The sequence below is a fragment of the Camelus ferus genome, chromosome 9 (genome assembly GCF_009834535.1).
Source record: "Camelus ferus isolate YT-003-E chromosome 9, BCGSAC_Cfer_1.0, whole genome shotgun sequence".
NCBI classification, from domain to species: domain Eukaryota; kingdom Metazoa; phylum Chordata; class Mammalia; order Artiodactyla; family Camelidae; genus Camelus; species Camelus ferus.
Genome location: NC_045704.1, coordinates 14,586,767 through 14,609,772, shown reverse-complemented (window position 1 = coordinate 14,609,772; position 23,006 = coordinate 14,586,767). Strand labels below are relative to the sequence as shown.

Below are 23,006 nucleotides of genomic sequence, written 5' to 3'. Positions count from 1 at the left end.
GGGCGCAGCTAGTTAACATTTGTATTTATACACATACACACACTTGCATCTACATTTATTTCTTTATCTGTGTGTGTGTGTGTGTGTGTGTGTGTGTGTGTGTGTGTGTATACACACAAGTTTGCGCAAATAACCCTCACCACAGGCTTCATTCTAACTTTCTCCCTTTCCATGTTTCTCCTTTTCTTCTCTGAAAGTGAGAAACCTAGCTCCCCAGATTCGCAGTGTGTTTTCTGGTCACATCAAGTCCTTGGATGTCACTAGTCCCCCATTGCTGCCCTCCAGGGATGCCCTTTTTCCCTGCTCTGCTCTGTCCCCTCCCGCCAGGCCACTCAGCCCCTCCACACACACACACACACACACACACACCATTTCCCTGCCCTTCCTCAGTCCCAGCAAATGGCTTTTGGGCTTAATTGTTTAGGAAAGGGAAAGGAAAGCCATTTTCTTATTCACATTTAGTTGTTTATATTTTAAAATATAACTGTACTAAGGTCTGTTCTTAAAGAAAGTTTGATTTAGCTTAATAGGTCTCAGCCATATTTCCTCCTAGCACAGGACTTCTGCAAATGCCATTTCTGTTCCCACAGCCTGGAGCTTTTGTTCCGCCCCCTTTGCTTGTTTTTCTTGCTGTTATTTATTAGTATTGTTGTTTGTTTCTATTTACTAATACAAATAATATTTTATTGACTGTCTTCAGACACACGTTCTTGGTCACTTGTGCAGGTATTTCTGCTGCGTAAATACCGCCAGAGTTAAAGAGAGAGTCAGAGGGACCTAGGTCTTTAGCTTTGCCCTGTCTTCCTTAAGTACAGGGAGAGAGTATGTCATTGATTTCTGTGTCCCCAGTGCCCAGAACAACACACAGTAAGTGCTCAATAAACATTTATTGGATTTGAGTGGGCCAAGTCTTCTTTTAATGAACATTAAACCATATATAATGACATTTCTCCTAGAAATGGTGAAGAGCGACTCCCTGGTGACTTAAAGCTAACATATTTCATCCTTAAGCAGTTTTGTCTTTTTTCAACAGAAGGTGGTCTTCTGCTCTGTCAAAGAAGCGCTGGAAGTGGACTGGAGCAGCGATAAAGCCAAGGCGGCTCTGAAGCGCACAACTTCGGATTACTTTCTTCTTCAAGGTGAGGACTTGAAGCCAAGCTTCCCCATGAGCGCTTTGTGCTTTGATTTCTGCGAATGTGGCTGCAGAGTCCAAAAGGGTGCTTCAGGTTTGTCCCGAGTCAAGTTCCTCATTAGCTCGTTCTCAGTGTCCGCTTAGGAACAGCAGGATGAGTGGAGACGAGGCCCAGCATTGAGCTCTGGTTTCTTACTGAGTTTTGTTCTTTTCATTGTTTGTTGACATGAACTGCCCTCTAAAGTGGAACCTGAGTGAACGGTGTCATAAATCCAGCTACTTTCATCATCACTTCTCCCTCTTAGGGTTCTTGGCCTCACACCCAGCCTTCCTCTCCTGAAAGGATTTTTCCCCCTCTCACCATCATTGCTGGTGCTCAGGGGGCTCTTAGCTAAGTATTGCTTGCCTTCTTGGTGTTCTTGGGCCTGGGCCTTTAATTTTTTAATATTATTTTAAAAATAATAATCATGAACATTGAATGATTACTAGCAAGAGCCTTTGGGAGTAGATACTGTTACTATCCCTGTTTCACAAACAAGGAAACTGAGGTACAGGGAGACTAAGGTTACTCCTGTTCTCAAAGTAAGCAAGTAAGTTATAAATAACATGTTTGTTAATTAGTGTGAAAGTCATCCATGTCTGTTATAGAACATACCAGAAAAGCATGCAGAAGGAGAATCACCTTGACATTTTTGTGCTTTTCGAGATGTCCTTCCCAACTTTTGTTCCCTATGCCTGGGACTTAGAAAGCCCTCAGTAAACAGCTATTAATTTGCAGAGGTTTGGGGTATAGCCTGAGCGTTTCTAACTTATAAAAGGAGTCAGCCTCGGGGGAGGGTGTAGCTCAGGGTAGAGCAGTGCTTAGCATACACAAGGTCCTGGGTTCAATCCCCAGTACCTCCATTAAAAAATAGGTAAATAAATAAACCTAATTACCTCCCCCTGCAAAAACAAAAAACAAAAAAGGAGTCAACCAGTATTTGAGTTTACCATAATCTGAAGATTCTCAGCTGGGGGCAATCTTAGGGAACATTGACAGTGTCGGGAGACATTTTTGGTTGTAACGACTGACAGCGGATTGGGGAGAGGGCAGGGATGTTGCTTAATATTCCTTGACTCATGGCACAGGACTGCCCCCAGCACCAGTAGTGCCAAGGTGGAGAAACCCTGATCTGACCCTTTGCAATTTCTGGAGTATTTTCTTGTCCATCTCATCATCACAGCACCCTTGTGAGGTAGACATGGTGGGAATTATCCCCAATTTGGTTTCTTGGGATGAGGAAACAGAGACCCAGAGAGGCTCAGTGTTTTGCCTGAGAGGACGCAGATCACAGATGGCTAAGGAGGTGGGACCTGAGCACCCCAGGTCTTTGGAGTCTTAATTTCTTAAATACTGTGTGGGGTACCGAGGACTAATAGCATCCCGGCTCCATTCTCAGCGCTCTGTGGGCATTAGCTTGTGTGATCCTCACCACAGTCATACGAAGTAGCTGCTCTACCCCCATTTATAGGTGTTTTAAAAGGCATAGACTAATGAAGACACAGGCCTCTGGTCCTCTCTGCCCTCAGGCGCCCATCATTGAGATGGGGAGGCAAAACTAGTGCCCTGGAGACAGTGTGGGAAAATGTATATTTAATCCGGGTAGACTCTGCTGAACATCACCATCAGAAGTTACAAGAGGCTGGGAAGGAGACGGGTGGTGAGGAAGAAGCAGGGGCTTTACATGACCCAGATGGTGGGCAATGGTACACTGTTGTTCAGAGCTGGCACTTTGGAATCAAAACAGACCTGGCTTTCAGTCCTGCCTCTGCCAGTTTTTTAGGTGGGTGACTTACATTCCCTGAGGCTTACTCAGATTCCCCTCTGACCGTGGGAGTGTTAACAGCATCTTCCCCAGAGGGCTTTTATGGGGCTCAAGTGATACACGTGCAGGAGACTTTGCACAGAGCAGTCCTGGGACCTGTCTTATCTAGTTAAATGCTTTTGGTGTGGGGGGAGTGGTGGGCACCTTGCACCTGTGTAGTAGAATTTTGGGGATTGACTGTTTACCATTAATTCCATACTTGTGTAGGTATTATCACAGCAGCAATCTTGTTGGGTTTCAGTTTTCTACCTGTGACACTTTGTTGGATGATATACTCCATTTGTTTACTTCTCTCTTCTAAATGGTATTTATCTTTTTAGTTTCAAGTTCCAGGGCTTTGGATTTGGTGATTAATTCTGTGTTCATAGTTAATAGTCATAGAATTTCTTTATTGTGGTAAAAAACACATACCATAAAATTTACCATCTTAACCATTTTGTGTGTACAGTTCTGTAATAGAGAGTTTTACAAGAAGGAGACAACTCCATGTGTCATATATTGTCTAGGCCAAGGATGGCCGATACGTGCTTCCCACTCTCTCTCCATCCCTCACCTGTGGCAGACGTGGCTGATGGAGCCTCCTCATTGGCTGGTTTGTCTAAACCATTGGGCCACTCTTCCCACAGCCTCAGAATCCTTTAAACAGCACTGCCTGCAGTCGCTGTCCGACTTGGCATACAAATGAGCCCACTTCTCAGTGCTAATTAAACCTTCTCTCTCTCTCTCTCTCTCTCTCTCTCTCTCTCAGGCCTAGAGGGGAAGTGACTCCCAATGGCTGTGCAACAAATTAGTGGCAATCTTAGGTCTAAAACCCAAGTCTCCCGATTATTCCAGGAACCCAGGAACTGGTTCTTTTACACCACACCTAGTGCTCTTCCTGCTTTTTTTTTTGGATATCCAGCATAGCCTTTCCTGGGCCTTTCTCTTTGTAGCAGATGACATGTCCCAACTTTTCTTGTGCATTGTCATGTACATATTCCTGATGATTTTTCTTTTTTGTCCTCTTCAGTCTTCCTGAGCTCTTTTGTGTCTTTCCAGAGGTACTGCAACTGGAACTGTAATGAGTGTTCCAAATGCAATGAGCATGAGGGTCTAGTTTGCTTTCTGGGAGTTTCTCTGTTGGTGCATATTTGCTCAACTCCCTTGACTAAGGACTGGAAGTGGAGGGAAATGGCTCTCATGGTCTCTTCCCCTGGTTCCTCCAGCAGCTTAGAATTCTGCCAGAATTCAGCTTGTAAGTATTAAGCTGACTCTGAGTTTATCACCTTATTCTCATCTTCAGAGAAATTCTTTTGATTTTCTGATTGGCCGTTGATATAACTAGCTGTGATATTCTCCTGTAATTTGACTTCACTCGTTATTTATCTAGGAGATTGTAGCAGCCTCCACACATAAAGTTGCCTTTTGCCAAATATATTTGCCATCAGCTGTCTTTGTGACCTTTGCCAAATAAGTCAGTTTGCCTCTAGGCTTTTGTTTCCTTACCTGTAAAGTGATAGGACTGTTAGCCTGCCTGTCTCAAAATCTCGTTCTGAATAGTCACTGACTCTAAAAAAATATAAGTTCTTCTGTGTTTTGTGTTTCTGTATGTTTTATTTTTGTACTTTTAAGAACTTTATTGAAGTGGGGTTTATGCCAGAAAATTTACTCATTTTAAGTATATTTCTTTTAAAATTTTCTAGAAAATATTCATTAATTTGAACAAAATGTCCTCCAGTTAGTCCTAAGGTCTAGTCTTGGTTGGAACTGTATTTTTGCCCAGCCTGTTTTGATAGTCAGCCACGGCAGTAACAGTAGTCCGAACAGAGTAGTGGGTAGGCTTGTGTCAGGAGAAAAGACAAGCTTTGGAGGCTACCAGAGCTGAGCGCAGCTCCCAGCTCCCACCTGAAATTGATAAAGAAGTGGCCTTAATTTTGTTATTGTAAAGTCAGACATTGGTAACATTCTATCTTTGGGATGCGGGTTGGCCTTGGGGAATATCCAACTTTTTAGACGGTTCTCTAGATTTCATGTTGGCGCCCGTGAGCATGGTTATTGTGTGTTGAACACTGCTTGCCGCCTTACCTGTGCTAGTGAGCATCTGACATGTTCTCTTACAATCTTTTAAGTATAGTTGTTATCCCACTTTGTAGTGCAGTTTTTAGTGAGATAATTTGTAGAAAATTTAGAAGAAAATTTTAAAAGGCTGAAATTGAGCATGCATATGACTTGCTCAAAATTATACACGTGGTTTTATAGACAAAGCTAGGATCTAGACCACGAGGTCTGTCTGCCCAGTAGACTGTGCTCTTCACCTCCGTAGTATGCATGTCTGAGTGATTTTGTGACATTTCAGATCAAGAGCTCTGCATGTTATGGAAACAGAATTACCACTACACTACACAAAACCCTGGCTCAAATATTTATTAGACACAAAGATTATCTGAATTCTGACCCAGACAGTCATCTCCCCCAACCCACCCCTGCAAGAAACACTTGAAATTTATTTTTATTAGGAAAATATCACATAAAAAATTTTCAAATAATTCACAAAGGTGTAAAAAGTAAGCTTTCTTCACTAAATCCTCCCCATTTCCCCCATTCCAATTTTCAGGGGAAGCTACTGTTAAGAATTGTCTGAGTTTCTTCTTGAAAAATAATGATAACAATTAAAAATTATGCATGTGTGTGTAACCAAACTGATAAACACAGTTTAGCAACTTGCTTTTTTTCATTTGATGGCCTTAAGTGCTGCAGAAAAGATCTTGGAGAGCACGTGTCGAATGACCTTTTTTGTCTTGTTGGCCACAGAACGTATTTCTTTGGGTGAACTATCATCTGTGACCAGTCTTAAAAGGCACGTAAGTTGTTTTCAGGTTTTCCCAGGCCTTGGAATTTTTTCCCAAGAGTCTTTCCAGGAATGTGACTAATATTCCTGACAATGCTTTAGGAATTCTAGTGAGGTCAGGGTGCTTGGCTGGGACGCATATGTGAGAATACCTTGTGGAGAACCCAACTTTGTTTCACCTTTGCCTAATGGAATTCTTAATATGTGCTCAGTAAATAAATATTTTTTGCATGAGTGACTGGCTTGCTGGTCTGGTCATTTCTTCACTCTGGAGGGAGGGCAGCAGCCTGCCAGCTGGTATCCCCACAGGGTACTTTATCCTGCTTGTTCCCCTGGGGACCCATCAGGCCCAGTGTCACCCTGGTCCTGGCCTGCCTGGCACACATAGCCAGTTCTTTCTGCCCCATTCATAGTTCAGCCTCTTCTGAAGCAGCTGCCCTGCTGTCCATGTGTGTGTGTTTGCCTTGTTTGGGTGCTGAGTGTTTTTCCAGTTTACTTAATAAGGTGGTGGCCAGACTAAACGCTTCCTGCTACATTTTTCCACTATCTTGAGAGTTGGCCTCACCATCTGTGAGCAAAAGGTCTCATCTTTTTATTATTCTCCCATGGCATGTTGCAAAACATTAAGTGTGAGCTGGTTTCCTGTGGCAAAAAGTTGACTTTGATTTGTTCTTCTTGAGGTTACTGTGAGTTTATCATAACAGGAGTGCTAAAAATATCAGGTCTAGTATGGAAACAGCATTCACTTACCAGCATGAACAATAACATGCAGGTTTAGCCCAGAGCAGGAAGAAATGGACTTCATCTCAAAATGAGAATTACTTAACAGAGACTCCTTGACAATCTGAGCTTTCTCAGTCCGTTCTCATGAGTCATGGAAAAGTACTTAGGCCATTTTTGAGCTGCAGGATTAAAGCTACAAAATAATCTTAGACCAAACATTTTTTGTGCACCTGCTATATGCCAGACCCCATGCTTGGGAATCATCAAGGGAAGAAGACTAAGTCTCCTTGCCAGTGGAGAAGACAAGCACAGATAATTCTGCTCCTGGTGAGGAGAGCTGTCACAGAGGGCTAGTGAGAAAGCCATCATGCTGTGCTGGCCTGTTTTTCAATGTGTGTGAATTATGCCACAATCAAGAGCAAACTGTTACGGGAGCTCAGGGAGCTGAGGGTCTTGGCTGTCTTTAGGGAGTTGGAAAGTCATCGCAGAGGAGGAGGCATCTGAGCTGCAATTTAAAGACTAGGTATTTGGCAGGTGGTAAAAGGGAGGTGGGAGTATTGCCAGCAGAGGAGCAGGGCGTTCAGATGGCCAGCAGTGCAGGGACCATGTCCCCACGAGCCTGGAGCTTGGTGGGAACCGGCCAGAGATGAGATCAGGGCCCTGCTTTAGGTTTTTATTCTTCTAGCCAGTTATTTCCCAACTTGATAAGATATCAGGCTGACTTGGGGAACACTTGAAAAATACAGATTCCCTGGTTCTAGCTCAGATTTACTGACTAGAAATAACTAGGGGCCGCTAGCGTATGCGTTTTTGTAAACTTCACAGGTTTCTGAAGGATCAGCCAATTGGAAGGAAACCACTGCCGTAGGAGAAGGGGACCTGTGTCCTTTGTCAAAGGCTTAATTTACTCATGTATGTTTTTATTTTAAAATGTGTTAGATACTGTATTTCAAATGAGGACATGACTGAGGCAGGGTTAGAAAGGAACTACCCCATATAGCTCTTGAATACAGTATTTTGACTATACACCCTCAGACTAAAGGAAAAAGAACTGCAGGCAAATCTTGAACTCTAGTTGGTAGGTTTGTTTTTCACAGGGACATGGGTTAGCAATTCTGAAACTATTTACTGTTTATTCCAGGGTTGAGCAAATAGGCAAATATACTGTGGATAGTGAGAATCAGGGTTTTTTTAATTGCCAGAAAATGAAGTGAGTTAGTTCCTGTAAATATGGAAGGTGGGAAAGGCTAGAAGGAATCCTGTGGGGTTGGATTGGAATCGGAGTCATCCTGATGAACTTAATGGTTTTTTATATGTGTGTATAGAAATAGATGTATGTACATATATTCATGTTTATGCATATAGATTTCTGAGCTCTGGTTTTGAGACTTAGAAGCAAAGACACTCTGGTAGCAATGAACTTACTTCATGCCCCGATCATGGGTGTTAATATCCAAGGAGCCAGGACTCCTTGGAGAAGTGGCTGATTCTGGGACTGAGCTTGGAACATCCTGCTATGCCAGAAAGTAAGGAAGTGCTCAGAGAATGATGGGTCATGTCAAGAGGTCACCAGAGTCAACTTGAGGGGGCTCCTACTAGTCAAATCTGGGACAGTGTGAGGATCAAATAAATAGTGATCACAACAGATTATAATGACCCATAGAATAAAATAAGAACCCCTGAGTCTACTGATAGATAATAGAATAAGTAAAAAAGTGAGGGAGAGGGGAAAGTTCTTTTTTTTAACAGAATAACAATAAATAAAGCTGGAACGATGAAATTTTTTTTAAATCTGTGTTTGACCATCATCATAGCAGTAAAAATTATTTCGAGTCAAGAATCACTGATGGATGCAAAAACCAATGGAAAAGTTTGCTGTGAAATAAGATAGATGTCCTCCCAGGATACTTTTTAATTAATTACCAAAAGAGACTAGAGAACCCTTGCAGATTGTGCCTCAACCAAGAGATCACAGTTAACATTCCAAGTAGGACAGATCGGTCTCGTGCCTCCTGACAGGGCGCAGCACCGCTCTGGTCTCCTGTCCAGAGAGGTCATCTCAGTCCAGTGATGAAGCATCAGGCACACTTGAATTGAAGAATATTCTATCAAATAAGTGGCCGGTACTTGTCAAAAGTGTCCTGAAGGACTCAGTAACTCCATTCCAAATTAAAGGAGAATAAAGAGACATGAGAACTAATGGAACATGGAACCCCAGTTTGGATCCACGGGCAGAAGATTCTTTTTTCTTTTGCTCTCAAGGATACTAGTAGGACAGTTGGTAAAATTTGAAAAACGGTTGTAGATCAGATAATAATACTCTATCAATGTTAATTTCACAGTTTTGATCATTAGTTTGTGGTTATGTGAGATGCTCTTGTTTTGAGGATATACACAGTGGAGTATTCAGTGGCAGATTTAAAATCAGTCAGAAAAAATGCATGTGTGTAGATATAAACATAAAGAAATAATGACAAATGTAGTAGAAATGTTAGCATTTGGGGAATCTAGGTGGAGTTATGCAGGAATTCTGGGTATCGTTTTTCTGTAAGTCAAAATTAAAATAATGAAGAACAAAAACAACTTCCCCAAACTCAGCACCTGGAAGAATCCCAATATTTGACGGCTGATCTGCCAAGGGCTTTATCTGTCCTGGGCCCATGGGAAGGGCACATATAACAGTACATCCTCATCATCTCATCATCTTTCAATGGACACTTCCTCTGGCAGGAAGCCGTATAGGTTCCCCCAGATTTTCAAGGGTGCCTAGAGACCTCTGCTGTGAGAGAAGTACCACCCCTCGACTGAGAACAGAAGGCCCTGATGCTCCGGCTGGGAGACAGTATAGTGAATACCACCCTGCTGCTCAGCCAGGCTGGGAGGGCCTCCACTTGGGGCCCTTGCTCTGCAAAAGGAATTTCCTCCTTGGGCAGTAGTGTTAGGCCAACTGTACGGGGTATATTTGCATAAAAACCATTAACTAACTGCAAACCAGTCTTCAGCTTTCATCTGGAGCCAGGCAGGACAGTTATTAGAGATGACTACAAGTGGCGGCTTGGAGGCGGGTCCTGGGGGGCACAGAGGATGAAGGTGGTGACTTCTTGCGAGTTACTTTCCCCTGCAGAGCCTCATGGTTAGTTGTTGGGTGGATTAAAGGTGAGCTGTGAGATGTCTTTATATGCTGCCTGTGTGGGAAGCCAGTGCTCCGAGTGGAGCTGTTCCAGCCCATTTGCCGTTTTCTTTTCTGCAGAGGGTTTATCAAGTTCAAGAACTTGACTGGTAGTACTTTTCATCCAGAGCCCCAGACAAGCACTCTGTGGGGCTCTGTGGGCCTGGAGTCCAGCCTCGCGTGACCAAGAGTCCTCCCATGGGACTGCCTTTCACCCTCAGCCCTCATCAGTGGCTTAGCACCATTACCAGCCTTTGCATTCAGGTGTCTTCCTTCTAATCCATTTTCAGTTACCATACCCATCTGTCTGAAAACTAAAACCCTTCTGGGATTCTCTTTTGCCTTCAGGACAGAATTGAGACTTCCTGGATTGGCATCCCAGACCCAGGGCCTGTTGACCTCCTTTTCTCCTTTCCACTGTCTTCTGCCCTCCCTAAACCTTATGCTCACATTGAACTAATTGCCGTCCCCACACATCTGTCACCCCTAGCTGTCAGCCCCTCATGTCCACACAGGTGTTCATTCCTTCTGCTTGGAATATCCTGCCTTGTCCCTTCCTACTTATCCTCACTGCTCACTCTGATGTGACCTCCAGGAATATCACTCCCCTGATCTGAGTTGGGTTTCCTTCCTCTGTGATACCACACCACCCCTTGGACAACAAAGTCGACTTAATGGCAGGGACCACAGTTTGCCATCTCTTGACTATCCAGCACAGGCCTGGCGCAGAGCAGGGACTCCGTAAATGTGGACTGATTGATCACTGCGGCCACATGTCCCAAGTTGGGAGACTCTTGCTGGTTCTTAACCTGTGGCTTCACTAATTTATTTTAGGCCCCTGTAAAGCCATTTAGATGATGCTAATTTTCAGGGCAGGCCTTTTCCCCACTGTACTACGAGACAGGCAGTACCCCTGAGCCCCAGATTTGGCTGTAGAACTGTGCCTAAACCATCCAAAGTATTGGGGAACCCTGCCACTCTCTTTTAACGCCCCATGTACAAGGAACAAGGGCTCATTAATAACCAGCAGCTCTTATCTCTGCCAGGAGCTGGCGAGGTCAGACCCAGTGCCCTCACGGGGGATTAGTGTCTTTTCTAAGGTGGCTGATTGTTCTTGGTTCATAAATCTAGTCAAACAAATTTGGAGTTCATGTCTAATTTCTCCTGCCAGTAGATCTTTCTTAGTCACCTAAGCCTTGACGTCTCCAGATTTGGCTTTGGAAGAAAGTTTTTGTCCCACTTTGTCACATACTCCCTGGCCTTGAGCAAGTCCCTTCACTTTGTGGCCTCTGTTTTCTCATATAGAAATGGGGGTGATGTTGATAGTCTCCTCCTCCTAGTGATCATGTACAGGAGACCCTTAGAAATAGTTCTATTTTCTCCTTCTTTTAATTGTAAAAGTAAGATATTTTCTTGGTAAGAGATTCAGATACCTCAGAGGAAACTGCCATTTCTTGTGTATTCTTCCAGAACTTTCTAATATTTTGTACCTCATTCTTTCTCATCATTATATGGATTCTTTCATGAGGTTTCTTAAAGATGGGCACTTCGTACCTTTTTTACTGTTACAGATAGACTTTGGAAAACTTCATTTCTTTGGTTCCTCCTTCCTCTGCTCTCCCTGCCCCCAACACCCTCCCAGCCTACCTCTTTGTATGATTTTTGATTGACTTTGTCTCTAGACATCAGCTGGATCAGGTGATCAGTTCTCTTTAGAGGGAACTTCTTATTTTAGAACTTGTAACCTTTGCAAACCAGGCCAGAGGCCGCCGTGGCTTCCTGGGCCTGGCGTTCCCCCGAGGTGTTTTGGTGTCCAGTGATGACAAGAACTGCCCAGGAAGGGACCGCCACAGGGGAATGGGTTCCGATAACGGGGCAGCAGCTGAATGCTTGTTGATTTGCTGCTGTCATAACCACAAATGTTTAAAAATAATTGGTAGGAGGGTGAAAGAAAAAAGCAGTGGGTTTTGTTGTGTTTTTTTCTTGTTGGGTTTTTTCTGTGCCCCTGTCTTATCAGTGGTAGAAGACGCAGACCACAGTCATTCAGAAAGGAAGAAGGCACTGCCACACAGAGAGGTGAGAGGAAGGGCAGAGGTGACCCGTAAGTGCAGTTTCGTGCTTTTCCACCATCAGTGGGTCAGTTGAGTCTGGTGAGCGAACCGACTCTGGTTAGGCACCTGCTCCACTCCTCACCCTGAAAAATAAGTACAACCAGGCATAACCCCAAGTCTGCTGCATGGGGCCACAGGGGGTAAATGAAGGCCAGGCACATGTTGTGCCTTGATAATTGTTGATTAAGTGCTTTATGTGCGTTGTGATCACATTAAATCTTCACAGCACCCTCGTGAGAGCAGATCTTCTTGTGACCATCTCATTTTCACAGGAGAAAAGTGAGTTTGGAGAAGCTAAGTCATTTGTGCATGGTCACCAGACCTACAGTAAGTGTTTAAGCATCGCCCAACACTGCGTCTCTCAAAGTGCTCAGACTTTAATTGTTAGCCTCACTGATACTAATAGCATTATGTCCATTTTTAAAATCTGAACTTCACAAGAGCCCCATGACATTAATTCTTATTCCACTTTTGCAGATGGCAAACAGGCCCACCGATACCACATTGTAAAAATGGGCAACATTGTCCGCAACCTGCCCTGTTTGCTTCTTTGCAGGCCCACATCTCCCCCACCCCCACGTTAGCCTGTGTTCGAGCTGCTCTCGGTCCCCAAGCCCAGCTGCAATTCTTGTTTAGAGCCTCACATCTTTTTTCTGACTGTCAGACAACAGTCACGGGAATGTCCTGTGCCATCTTCCCTCGGTAAGAGCGGTTGGCAGAGAGCAGCAGATGCCCAGAGTCAAGGTCATGTGCCACTCAAGTGCTGGGCTGGAGAAAAGACCCTGTCTCCCTGCTGCTTGTGACCAGACAGGGTGAATCTGAATGTAGAGGGCTCTGTCAGAGTAGCACTGTGAGTGGGGGGTGCGGCTGGCGAGGCTGGAGATGAGGGGCCATGCAGGAGGGTCCCTGGATCTCTACACTTGACCTCTATGTAATCTCCCCCTGCATTTTAGAGTGTTTCTGTCCCCTTCTTTCTGTAAATTAGATACTTTTCATACTAGTCAGCATGTTCCACTTTAAAGGTGAGAGTCAAGCTCAGGAATCACTTGACTTTTTTTTTTAGAGGAAAAAGCAGAATATTTGGCCAGACTGGAGGCTGAATGGGTGGTTTGCATTATTCTAAACTGGTGGACTCTGGGGTGGAGAGTTAAGTTCATTTGAAGTGATTTTCTTTCTTTCTTTCTTTTTTTTTCCCCTTTTTTAAATAACCTAGCCTGTCTTTTGTCTTCTCTTGGCTTCCAGGGAGGCAAACATAGAGGTTAGAAGTGTGGTGACTTTGGAGTCCATTGTGATACTGAACGTCTCTTTCCTAAGCCTCAGTGTCCCACCTCTAAAATAAGGACAGTAACAATTGTACCTACCCATTTGGTTTTATTTTTACATAGTCGAGTTCATTCTGAAAGTAGGCTATTATATGCCTCATTTTTAAAACCTAAATGTTGCTTAAAAAGACAAAAAAAGTGACTAAAAACTGCTTAAGCATAATTATAATAGCTGAATAACATTCCATTCTGTCAATATCATATTTTATGTAATCATGCTGTTATTGGATATGAGATTAATTCCAGATTTTCTGCAGCATAAATAACATGGCAGTGACCATTTACAGAATTAACTCACTGGCCAAGGGGCTTGAACTTTGGTGAGGACCCTCAGGACCACATCTTCACATGGTTTACTGGGCACTCACTCCCACCAGCTCTGGGTGACAGTGCCGGGCCCTCTGCCCCTCGCTCAGGTTGAATAATCTCGATCTTTCATTTGGTAGGCAAAAACTGGCATCTCACTTTCAGGTCATTTCTGAGAAGTAGTACCCCCCTTTCTCCCATCAATAACTTCCATCCAGCTGCCTCAAGTTCTTTTCAGAAGAGAGTGAGATGTAAATAACAAGAGACAGCTTTCTTTCTCTGTTTCGAGCTGATCTGTGATGAGGTCAGAGACTAGCTTTCATTGGAGAGGTGAAAGGGTGGCAGGGACTTGGCGCTCAGAAGAGACGTTTCAGAAAAAGTCTGTAGGGAAGGCAACTCTGGAGGTGACCCTCTCTGGGGAAAGAGATCAAAGTCCTGTGTGGCCGTGGTGACAGACGGGGTCTTATGAGTGTGCCCTCTGTGGACTGTGAGCTCTGCCTTCGAAGGCAGGGCCTGGGGCTGTCTGGGTTACTTCTGGGCCCCCGGCACCGCTCAGCACAGGCTGTGGGGGTGGAGTGCAGGTGCTCAGGAAATGTCTGTGGATGAAAAAAGTGAATGAATGAATACATGCACAAACATACTTCGAAGTTTCTGGGTTAAAGAGAAAAACTAAGAGTGAGGTTGGTGGAAGGGACAGCGGTGTGGAGCTGAGCTGAGCAGATGACCAGATGCCTCGAAGGTGAGAGGCCAAGAGCCCCCAGAACTCACTGGGGCTCCCCCTGTCCAGCCCAGTCCCTCCTTTGAGCTGCTTCAGTGGGCCAGCTCTTCTGTGCCTTTTGCCCTCAGATACGGCCTTGAAAGCCAGGCTTCTATCTTGAGGGCAGAGTGGTTCACTGTGTATCCTTTTCTGTTTGTTTCTTGCTGGGCATTTCATGTCAAGCATGTTTGTAAATACTTGATAAGAAACAGATCCATCCTGGGTATCTTGAAAACATCATTCAGTTCGATTATTAACAGAGTAGGCCTGGTTGGGGTCTGTGAGGACCTCCTGTCACTTTGTCGCGAGCCTTCTCCCCTCATTTGTGATTGTTTCCCTTCCTTCTGCAAACACTGAAGCTTCCTACGGAACAGATATTTCCTCAGTGCCTGCTGTGGGACAAGTCCTATGCCTGGCTTTAAGTAGGTAGTGGTGAGTAAAGCATACAGTCTCTGCCCTACGGGGCACCAAAACCTGGTGGAGACAGGTCCATGCTTGTACAAGTGAATTTACACTGATGACTGTCAAAGTCACAAGTTGAGATCAGGACAGTGAAGGGGAAGAGCAGGGTGCAGGGAGTGTCGGAGTATATCGTCCAGGGCCGAGGCCCTGTGTCCCAGCGCTCACTGCTGAGTTAGAGGTGGTAACACAGTCAGGCGGAATCACAGCACGCACGGGCCTGTCAGCTGCTCTAAGGGGCCTGCAAGCTGGGTTTAGGGGATTGCGGGAGAGCAGTGACAGTTGCGGAGTGCTTTAGGATTCCATTTGACAGAGGAGGCTCAGGGATGTTGTCACTTGTCCGAGGTCGCAGTGAATAGGAAGATAGGGGATCCCGAGCTGTGCTCCCCACTGCTGTGCTCTGCTGCTGGCCAGTTCCCAGTTCCCAGACCTGGGAAGGGCTTCCAGAGAGAAGGCGCAGCAGGCCCGAGCGAGCAGGAGCGTGTGAGGTGAGAGGTGCCGGGGGCCAGCGTTCAGGGCTGCGGGCCCGTGAAGAGGAGGACGAGGAGGTGTTCTGCCTGGTGGAGGGGTGCCTGGCTGCTGGATGAGGCCGCCCCGTAACACCCCATCATGCTCTCTCAGAGCTCCTCTTCTAGTTCCTGCCCTTTGTTACCTCATATGTAGTTCTTGTTTGTCACCCTCACGAAGTGCTCTCCCCTGCCCAGCCCAGGGCCCAGCACAGAGTCGGGGATCAGTGTATATTTATTTATTGAATGAACAATTGACTGGTTGTGAGACGTGGTGTCTTGCCTTAGAAGATAGGCTACTGGCTGAGAGGGTAGCTATTTTTTCTTTTCTTGGAAGTTTGTGTAACCCAGGAGTGAATCTGATTCCCAGAGATAATAAGCATCCACTGAGTGAGCCACTTTGGGGAGAACGGGTCTACAGTAGGTCAGGGTAGCACCTGAGAGATGGGGACAGGGTGTCTGGTACAGAAGAGCTTTAGAGGTCAGGCAGGCAGTTTGATATAGACTTGGCTTTTTTTTTTTTTTTTCCTTCAATAGACTGTTTTCGGGAACAGCAGTTGGGTTGGGGCTAGTTTGCACCATTGGCTTCATTTTTTTTTTCCTATAAAAATACTGGTGTTTTGGGATGGTCTTAGTGATTATCCTAAATATAATCATGCTATTTAAGTGCAATAAGAACTTTTTAGAAAGAAAGAGTGATTAATAATATGGCTTCCCAAATTCTTGTTACAACACTAATTCAGATTAAATTTGAATTAGAGTTAATTTCTTTTTGCAAAAGTAAGAGTTTATTCACACGTGCACAGTTTTCCTCCTAATATGTGAAAAGGTCCTTGGTCTCCCCTTTTCAGAGTTCGTTTTGTCCGTTACGTGGACAAATTCCTGAACTCAAGCAGAGACACCAGCCTTTCCTCTGTAGCAATGCATATCAGCCCCCTGGACTCCAGCAACTGAGTTAATTAAAAGGCTCACAGGAAGTTAATCAAGTTGGGGACTCTTATTTTGTGCAGTGTTTTGATATATTTCTATGAGTCATCTTGGGCAGGGTGGCTCTCCATCCCTGACAGTATTTGATCTTAATGGAATAGTTTCATAGTCTGAAAAGTGGTGGGGAGGTGCTCTTCAGAAATGCAGAGTCAACAGTGATGTGTGTGTGTCTGGCTGTTTGGGAGGGCAGACAGCAGAACAAAGAGGAGAATTTAATAAGCAAGAACTCATCGGGGGCTAGGGTCAGTTCTGAGGCTGCTGCCCGTCTAGAACATCGGGCTTCTTCCACCCCCCTCCCCCGCTAACGGGAGTGCTGACATTAGAAAACGAGTGAAAAATACAGCTTCTGTTTGCTTTGCTGCAAATAAGTGGCTGGACTGACTGGCCCCCTTCCCAGAGGCCCTGAGAGGACTTCAGATGTGGTCAGCGAGGTATCTGGACGGTGCCAGGCTGCCGGCCCACGTCCAGGCGGCCTGCACCAGGAATAAATAGGCCAGGGGCCCAGAGAAACAGCGGGGCCAGCTGCTGGCTGCCTTTGCTTCTCCCCTTAGTGCAGTCTTGTTTCTTTCTGAGATGAAACTGGTCTCACCCTCTGAAGATTGATGGGCAAGGTTTCACATGGCCTCCGCCTCCACTTCTCACCAGTGCACTGAACTAGTAACTTAAAATTAATGGACCAGTTGAGAGAGGGCAGGGCCCATCTGGAAAACGCATCTCACAAAAATGTGGTCAAATGAGAGTCCTCCCAAGGTGGGGGGCAAAGAGCCAGACCACTTGGACTCCTTGGACTGCATTCCTGATGGTCCTGTCATTTCTCCTGGATTCAGTTAGGGTTAAGAAACACAGATTCTGAATGCCAGAATTGCTGTTTCTGCTACACTGCTCACTGGCAGTTACACCGAACAAGCCACTTAATTTCTGAACTTCAGTCTCTTCACCAATAAAGTAGAAAGCATAATAGGACCTACCTACCTCACCAGGTTATCGTGGATGTTTAGAATGGTGCCTGGCACGCAGTAAGCACTGTTTGTCTTGCAATTATTATAATAGCTTGCGTTTGCTCTCAGAGCTATGCTTTGTAACCAAAGGATGAAAAGTTTTGTGGTGAGGGCTGAAAAGAAATGATACTCTCTTCTCTGTCCCTTGTGACTGTTGGTGCTTCTGTCCCAGCGGCACTGAAATAAGAGGATCGCACAGGAGGCAGCCAGGGCAGGACCCCTGCTGCTGTCCACCGCCCTGAGGGCTGGAAAGCAAGCAACCTCATTCAGTTTCCATGTGGTGGCCACTGGGCCTTGGAGCGTGCGTTACGAGCAGCCTGCTCTTGGCACTGCCTCCGTCATCTTGTCTTCTCAGGAGTAATAGACAGGAAAAGTGCTGACATTCCATACAGTTGCTCAGGGTATCCTCTCTTGACTGGCTAGCAGATTCCCAGGTTCCTTTGTCTTCACAGGACATTGTTGGAAAAGAGGCTTGGTCTAAACAGCAATTACCTGCCATTTCTGCAGTCTTTTCTCCACTCTACCCTCCAGTGCTGACTTGATTGCATTTGTTTTCTCCAAATTAGAATTCCAGCAACACATGCACAGTTACAAGATAAGCTTAGGTGATGGCAGATCGGTGTTCACCAGCATCCAAATTGTCATCAGCTTTGAGTTGGCCACGAAGTGGTCAGGTGGAGTAGAGGGTTGCAGAGGCTGTGTTCTTGAAAAGAGAAGAGAGTAGCATTCCCAGGCAGCAAACAGTATTCAAAACAGGTGTTCTGGAACACCCCCCGCCCCAAAGAAAACCTCTGATGTGCAGAGCCCTATATTGGGCATGTGAAAGTTGCCAGAGAAATACAGATCAGGGGTCTGAGAAAGCCTAGCCCAGAAGCAGGCCGCGTCTTTTACCTGGGCCTCCGTGGTTTAGGATCTTCTGGGTACACCATCTGTTGTGGCTCGTTTCCCTGTCCTCCTCCCATTGCCTTCAGATGTGCAGAGACTGAGACTCGCTTTTTCAGCACTGGCCCTTCAGCACACAGGTCTGCTGGGCACACACAGCACTCGCTTGTGCTGGTGAATGAATGAATTCGTGTTATTTCTTGGAGAGTGGTTCTCAACCTGGGCCGCTTGTCACAAAACTAAATCTGTGAGTCTTAAGAAAGCAAAGAGTGACACAACATTGTAAAATGACTATTACTCAATAAAAAAAAAAGCAAAGAGAAGGACAATGATTCCTTAGTCTGGGATGAGTTCCAAATACTTTTTTAAAGAGCCTCACATTTGCCTGAGTGTTCAGTCTATCTTAATTTTTAAAGGAAGAGCCCCTTGTATTAAGAGCGAGCAGCTTGCTGAGTAAGTGCACTTTTTCAGTCAGCAAATACTGGTAAGACTCTCCCGGGGTCCCTAGAGGTCTACACGTCTCTGCTTCTGCTCTGAAACAGCCTGTGTGATTGGGGGGGGTGGTGTTTGTCCTAGAGGCGGGGCTCAGGGCTGGCTGTCCACCTGCCTTGGGGAGCACACGGGGGACAAGATACCACCCAGCCTGCCCGCAGCAGACATCTGGGTGAGGTGTCACGGCAATAGAAAGTGCTGGCGTTTTGACTGGTCTTATGCTCCTGCCTGTGTCTTTTTGTTTGGGCTAAAAATTCAAGCCTTGTTAGGGTCTTGTTACCCAGTAGCTCTGATCTGCCATCATCATCTGAACCTTTCTTCTGGTTCACATCCAAAATTAAACATCCATTTCTGGAGGCTGACATAATGGTTGTACGAAGTAAGGGAGGTTTTGTTTGCAATGACCTGCCTGGCTGATGAGTCTGAGCGTTTGGCTGGCCCTTCTGGCTGAAGCAGTTTATCCTTTGAACGGATGCCTAGAATGCATGCCTTCTCTTGACCCCTCTTCTGGGTCATAATAGGGCCTTTCCCCTCTGCTGGAAGCTTCCCTCGGCTTCTTCCTACACCCACACACACTTCACTCAGTGGTTGCTTCCTCAGGGAAGCTTTACCTGACACCACACTGTAGGTGATGTCAGATCTCTGTTGTACTATCATGGCTCTTATCACAGTAACTTTAGTCATTTTTGTAATTATTTGATTACCTTTCTGACTATAGAATAAATGAAAAGTGTATTACTGTTCACTTGGCCCACATTGTAATTACTGTATTACTTCCTGTAAAATGAAAAAAAAACTTTGATTGGCAACATTTGTATGCATTTATTTATTATGAAAAGATTTGCTTTTTTACCTGTCTTCCTCTTCCTTTCCCAGTGCTCCTGAAGTTCCGCACAGATAAAGGAAGAGATCCTAGTTCTGATACCTTTGGGGAAGATTCTGAGTTGTTGCTCCAGATTCGAAACGATGTGCTTGACTCCCTGGGCGTTAATCCTGACCTGCTTCCAGAAGACTTTGTCAGGTTGGTTTCAGTATTTATCATGGTTTAGCCTGGATTGGTAAACATCTGTTTTCAGTATTTGCCTTAATTTGGGGAGATGCTTTATTAAGACCAAAAGCCCTGAGGAAAGTCTCCTTTGCCACATTCTGCCACCTCCCATGGCCCTCTGCTCCTGTTGATATAACCACAGTATACAAAAAATAGAGGTTCAGGTCATATATATATATGTGTATGTGTATACATATACACATACAACCTATATACACTATGCTGAATCTTTCTTTTTACACTTTACATCATCTTTTGGGGATGTTTCCAGATCAGTACGCAGTTTCCTTCCTCGTTTCTACAGCTCTGTATTCCAGCGTGGGAGCAAGACTTCACCGAACCAGTCCCTCGTGGCCGGGCTTTTGTTGTTACATACTGCTGTAGTGTATGACCTTGTGTGTGTATCATTTCATGTGTGTGGAGGTGTAACTGCAGGATAAATTACTGGAAAGGGAGTGGCAGGGTCAGAAGAATGTGGTTTATCATTTGGTAGATATTGCCTGTCCCTCGATAGGTCCTCAGTCAGTGATACAATCAGGTTTAAGATTCGATTGGAGAGGCCCAAAGAGTGACTAGGTCAGGAACCCCTTCCAAGCAGTTCTGGGATCGTCTGCTTTCTCTCATTCTCTTTTACTGTATTTGAGGGGCTGCCTAAACTGGTTTGCTCTACCTCCAGCTTATAGCAGTAATAATGATGGCTGTAATTTATTGAGCAGGTATTATAATACCAGGCATCGTGGTAGTTGCTTTATGTACATGCTCTCTCTAGACAACAGCCCATTTTATAAGTGAGGGAAAGTTAAGTTAGAGCGTAGAGAGATTAAATGACTGGTCTGAGATTATGGAGCTAATAACAATAGCACCGTGTATTGAAGACTTCGCGTGCTTTACTAACATAGCCGCGTTTAATTGTTGCAATGATCCTTGAAGTATTAATATTTTCCCTTTAGTTAAATGAAGAAACGGAGGCAAGGAAAGATACAGTCACTCGTCCAAAGTTTTAGTAAGTAGCCAACCAAGATCTCACCACACTGCTGTCCCTGGTAACAGCACACTACTGTGGTTTCTTTGCAGCAGTAAAGTGAATCAGAATCTCTTCCTTCCCTAGTCCTGTCCTGTCCTTTCCTTTCTTTGTGCCTGGGAACCTCGCTTAGTCACTAGCAAACCTCACCTGATTTAAGACCAGCAGTGGGATTTGAGCCGCCTGCCAAGCCCTCAGCCAAAAAGAAGCAGCCAGTCTACAAGGTGCTTTTGTAAGTTGGCACTGGAAGGTGAGGGGCTAATGACACTGCAGGCTGGGAAGGGGTCCCTGTCTCAGGTTAACAGCGGGCACGCATCCCTTGACAGAGGAAGGAAGGCATGTGAGAAGCAAGTGGTGCCCGCTCTGTGCTTCACAGCAGGAGGAGGGGCAGCCTCACGCAGGACTCCAGTTTCAGCAGACCCAGCCAGGCCAGCTGGGCCCCAGGGCTTACCCAGTGCCGGGTGCCGGGCCGTGAGCATGCAGCCAGGTGACTAATTTGGGCATTTAGAGTGATGAACGGCCTGCCTCTGCATCGCCAGCCAGTGGCCGAGGCCCCGCTTTCTAGAAGGAGCAAGGCACAGCCCAGCTGCTAACAGCCTAACTAGCTGCTGGCTGGTTTTCTCTCCAGAGTGTTTTCCTTCCCCACCATCTTCTTTGCAGAAACCGCTTTCCGTGTCTACACCCTTGGGTGCTCAGGTGCCCCCTCATTATTACCCTTTAAGTAAAAGGTGTTTGATGGCCTCTCGAAATCTGTCTGTGGCTGGTGGAGAGAAGGCCTGAGATGGGATGGGGATGCTGGCCGGGAAATGAACTGCTGTCTGGCAGCCGAGTGGCCCTCACAAATTGCCCACTGCCAGCTCCGAGCAGGGTGTGCTCACTTGAGGACGGAAAGCTGTGCCCAAGTCTCTGTTTCCCTCATCTGTCAGTGATCTGCTTCTCCTGTCCTTCATTTTATGTAATTTATTCTCTTTTCAGAGTGCTTTATTGCTTTTCTGATTGTGAAAGTAACAGATGACCATTGTCAGAAAATATAAAAAAGGAAGAAAAGGATCACCCAGAGTCCTACCAGTAAGAAGTAGCCCCTGCTACCATTTTGGGATTTAGCCTCACAGACTTCCCTATGTTTATTCATGTTTTTTCTCTTTTTAAATATCAAATGAGATCATGCTTTTCATATGATAGCCTTTTTTCAGCATGTCATGGACCTGTTTATGTCACAGATACAAATCCATAACCTCACGTGTGCTGCATGATGTTTCATGTCTGCTTTATGGGTATTTGTTTAACCATTTCCTTATTGATACATTCTTAAGTTCTTGATAGTTTTTCACTATTATAAACATTTATGACAAATGTTAATAATTTGTATCTGTAATATAACTTACTGTTCAGAAATTTAAAAAAATTTTTTTTATTAAAGTATAGTTGATTTACAATGTTGTGTTAGTTTCTCGTATACAGCATGATTCAGCTATACATATAAGTTATACATATATATTCTTTTTCACATTCTATTTTTTGGGGGGGGTAGTTAGATTTATTTATTTATTATTATTATTTTTAATGGAGGTACTGAAGATTGAACCCAGGACCTTGTGCATGCTAAGCACACACTTTACCACTGAGCTATACTCTCCTCCCCAATTTATTTTATTTTGATAAACAACATAAATTATGCCATTTTAACCATTCTTAAGTAGATAGTTCAGTGGCAGTAAGTACATTCGTGTCATTACGCAACCATCACTACTGTTCATCTCTTGAACATTTTCGTCATCCCAAACTGGTCCACATTAAGCACCAACTTCCCATTGTGCCTCCCCTCAGCCCCTGGGAACTTCTATTCTGCTTTCTATCTCTATGACTTTGATTGTTCTAGGTATCTTGGGTAAGTAGAATTATATAATATTTGTTCTTTTGTGAACTTAACTGGTTTTTAAATTTCAGAAGTAATACACATGTTATGGAAAAGATAGTATGGAATAAATTCAAAGATGAAAATGAGGAGGCACAAACTATTGGATGTAAGACAAGCTCAAGGATGTGTTGTACAACATGGGGACTATAACCAATATTTTGTAATAACAGTAAATGGAAAGTAACCTCTAAAAATTGTGGAAAAGCAGGGAGGGTATATAGCTCAAGTGATAGAGCGCATCCTTAGCATACCCAAGATCCTGGGTTCAATCCCCAGTACTTCCTCTAAAAATAAATAAGTAAACCTAATTACCTCCCCCTAGAAAATAATTTTTTAGAAGATGAAAATGAATGGGGAAGGTGTAGCTCAGTGGTAGAGTGCAAGCAGCATGCACAAGGTCCTGGATTCAATCCTCAGCACCTCCAAAATAAAGAATAAATAAGAATAAGTAAATAAACCTAATCCTGCCCCTCCTGCAAAGAT

The 23,006-nt window shown here is 44.8% G+C and overlaps 1 protein-coding gene across 3 annotated transcripts in view; it reads left to right on the top strand.

The window, feature by feature from the left end:
* SAE1 (SUMO1 activating enzyme subunit 1) overlaps window positions 1-23,006 on the top strand; it is a 60,969-nt gene that overhangs the window by 29,053 nt on the left and 8,910 nt on the right. For 2 of the 3 annotated variants that reach the window (XM_006190599.3, XM_014564241.2), the window contains 2 exons: window positions 1,034-1,139; window positions 19,413-19,557. In XM_006190599.3, coding sequence (XP_006190661.1) covers window positions 1,034-1,139; window positions 19,413-19,557 — 251 coding nt within the window. The remainder of the gene's footprint in view (window positions 1-1,033; window positions 1,140-19,412; window positions 19,558-23,006) is intronic. The other variant, XM_006190600.3, reaches the window with a different exon arrangement.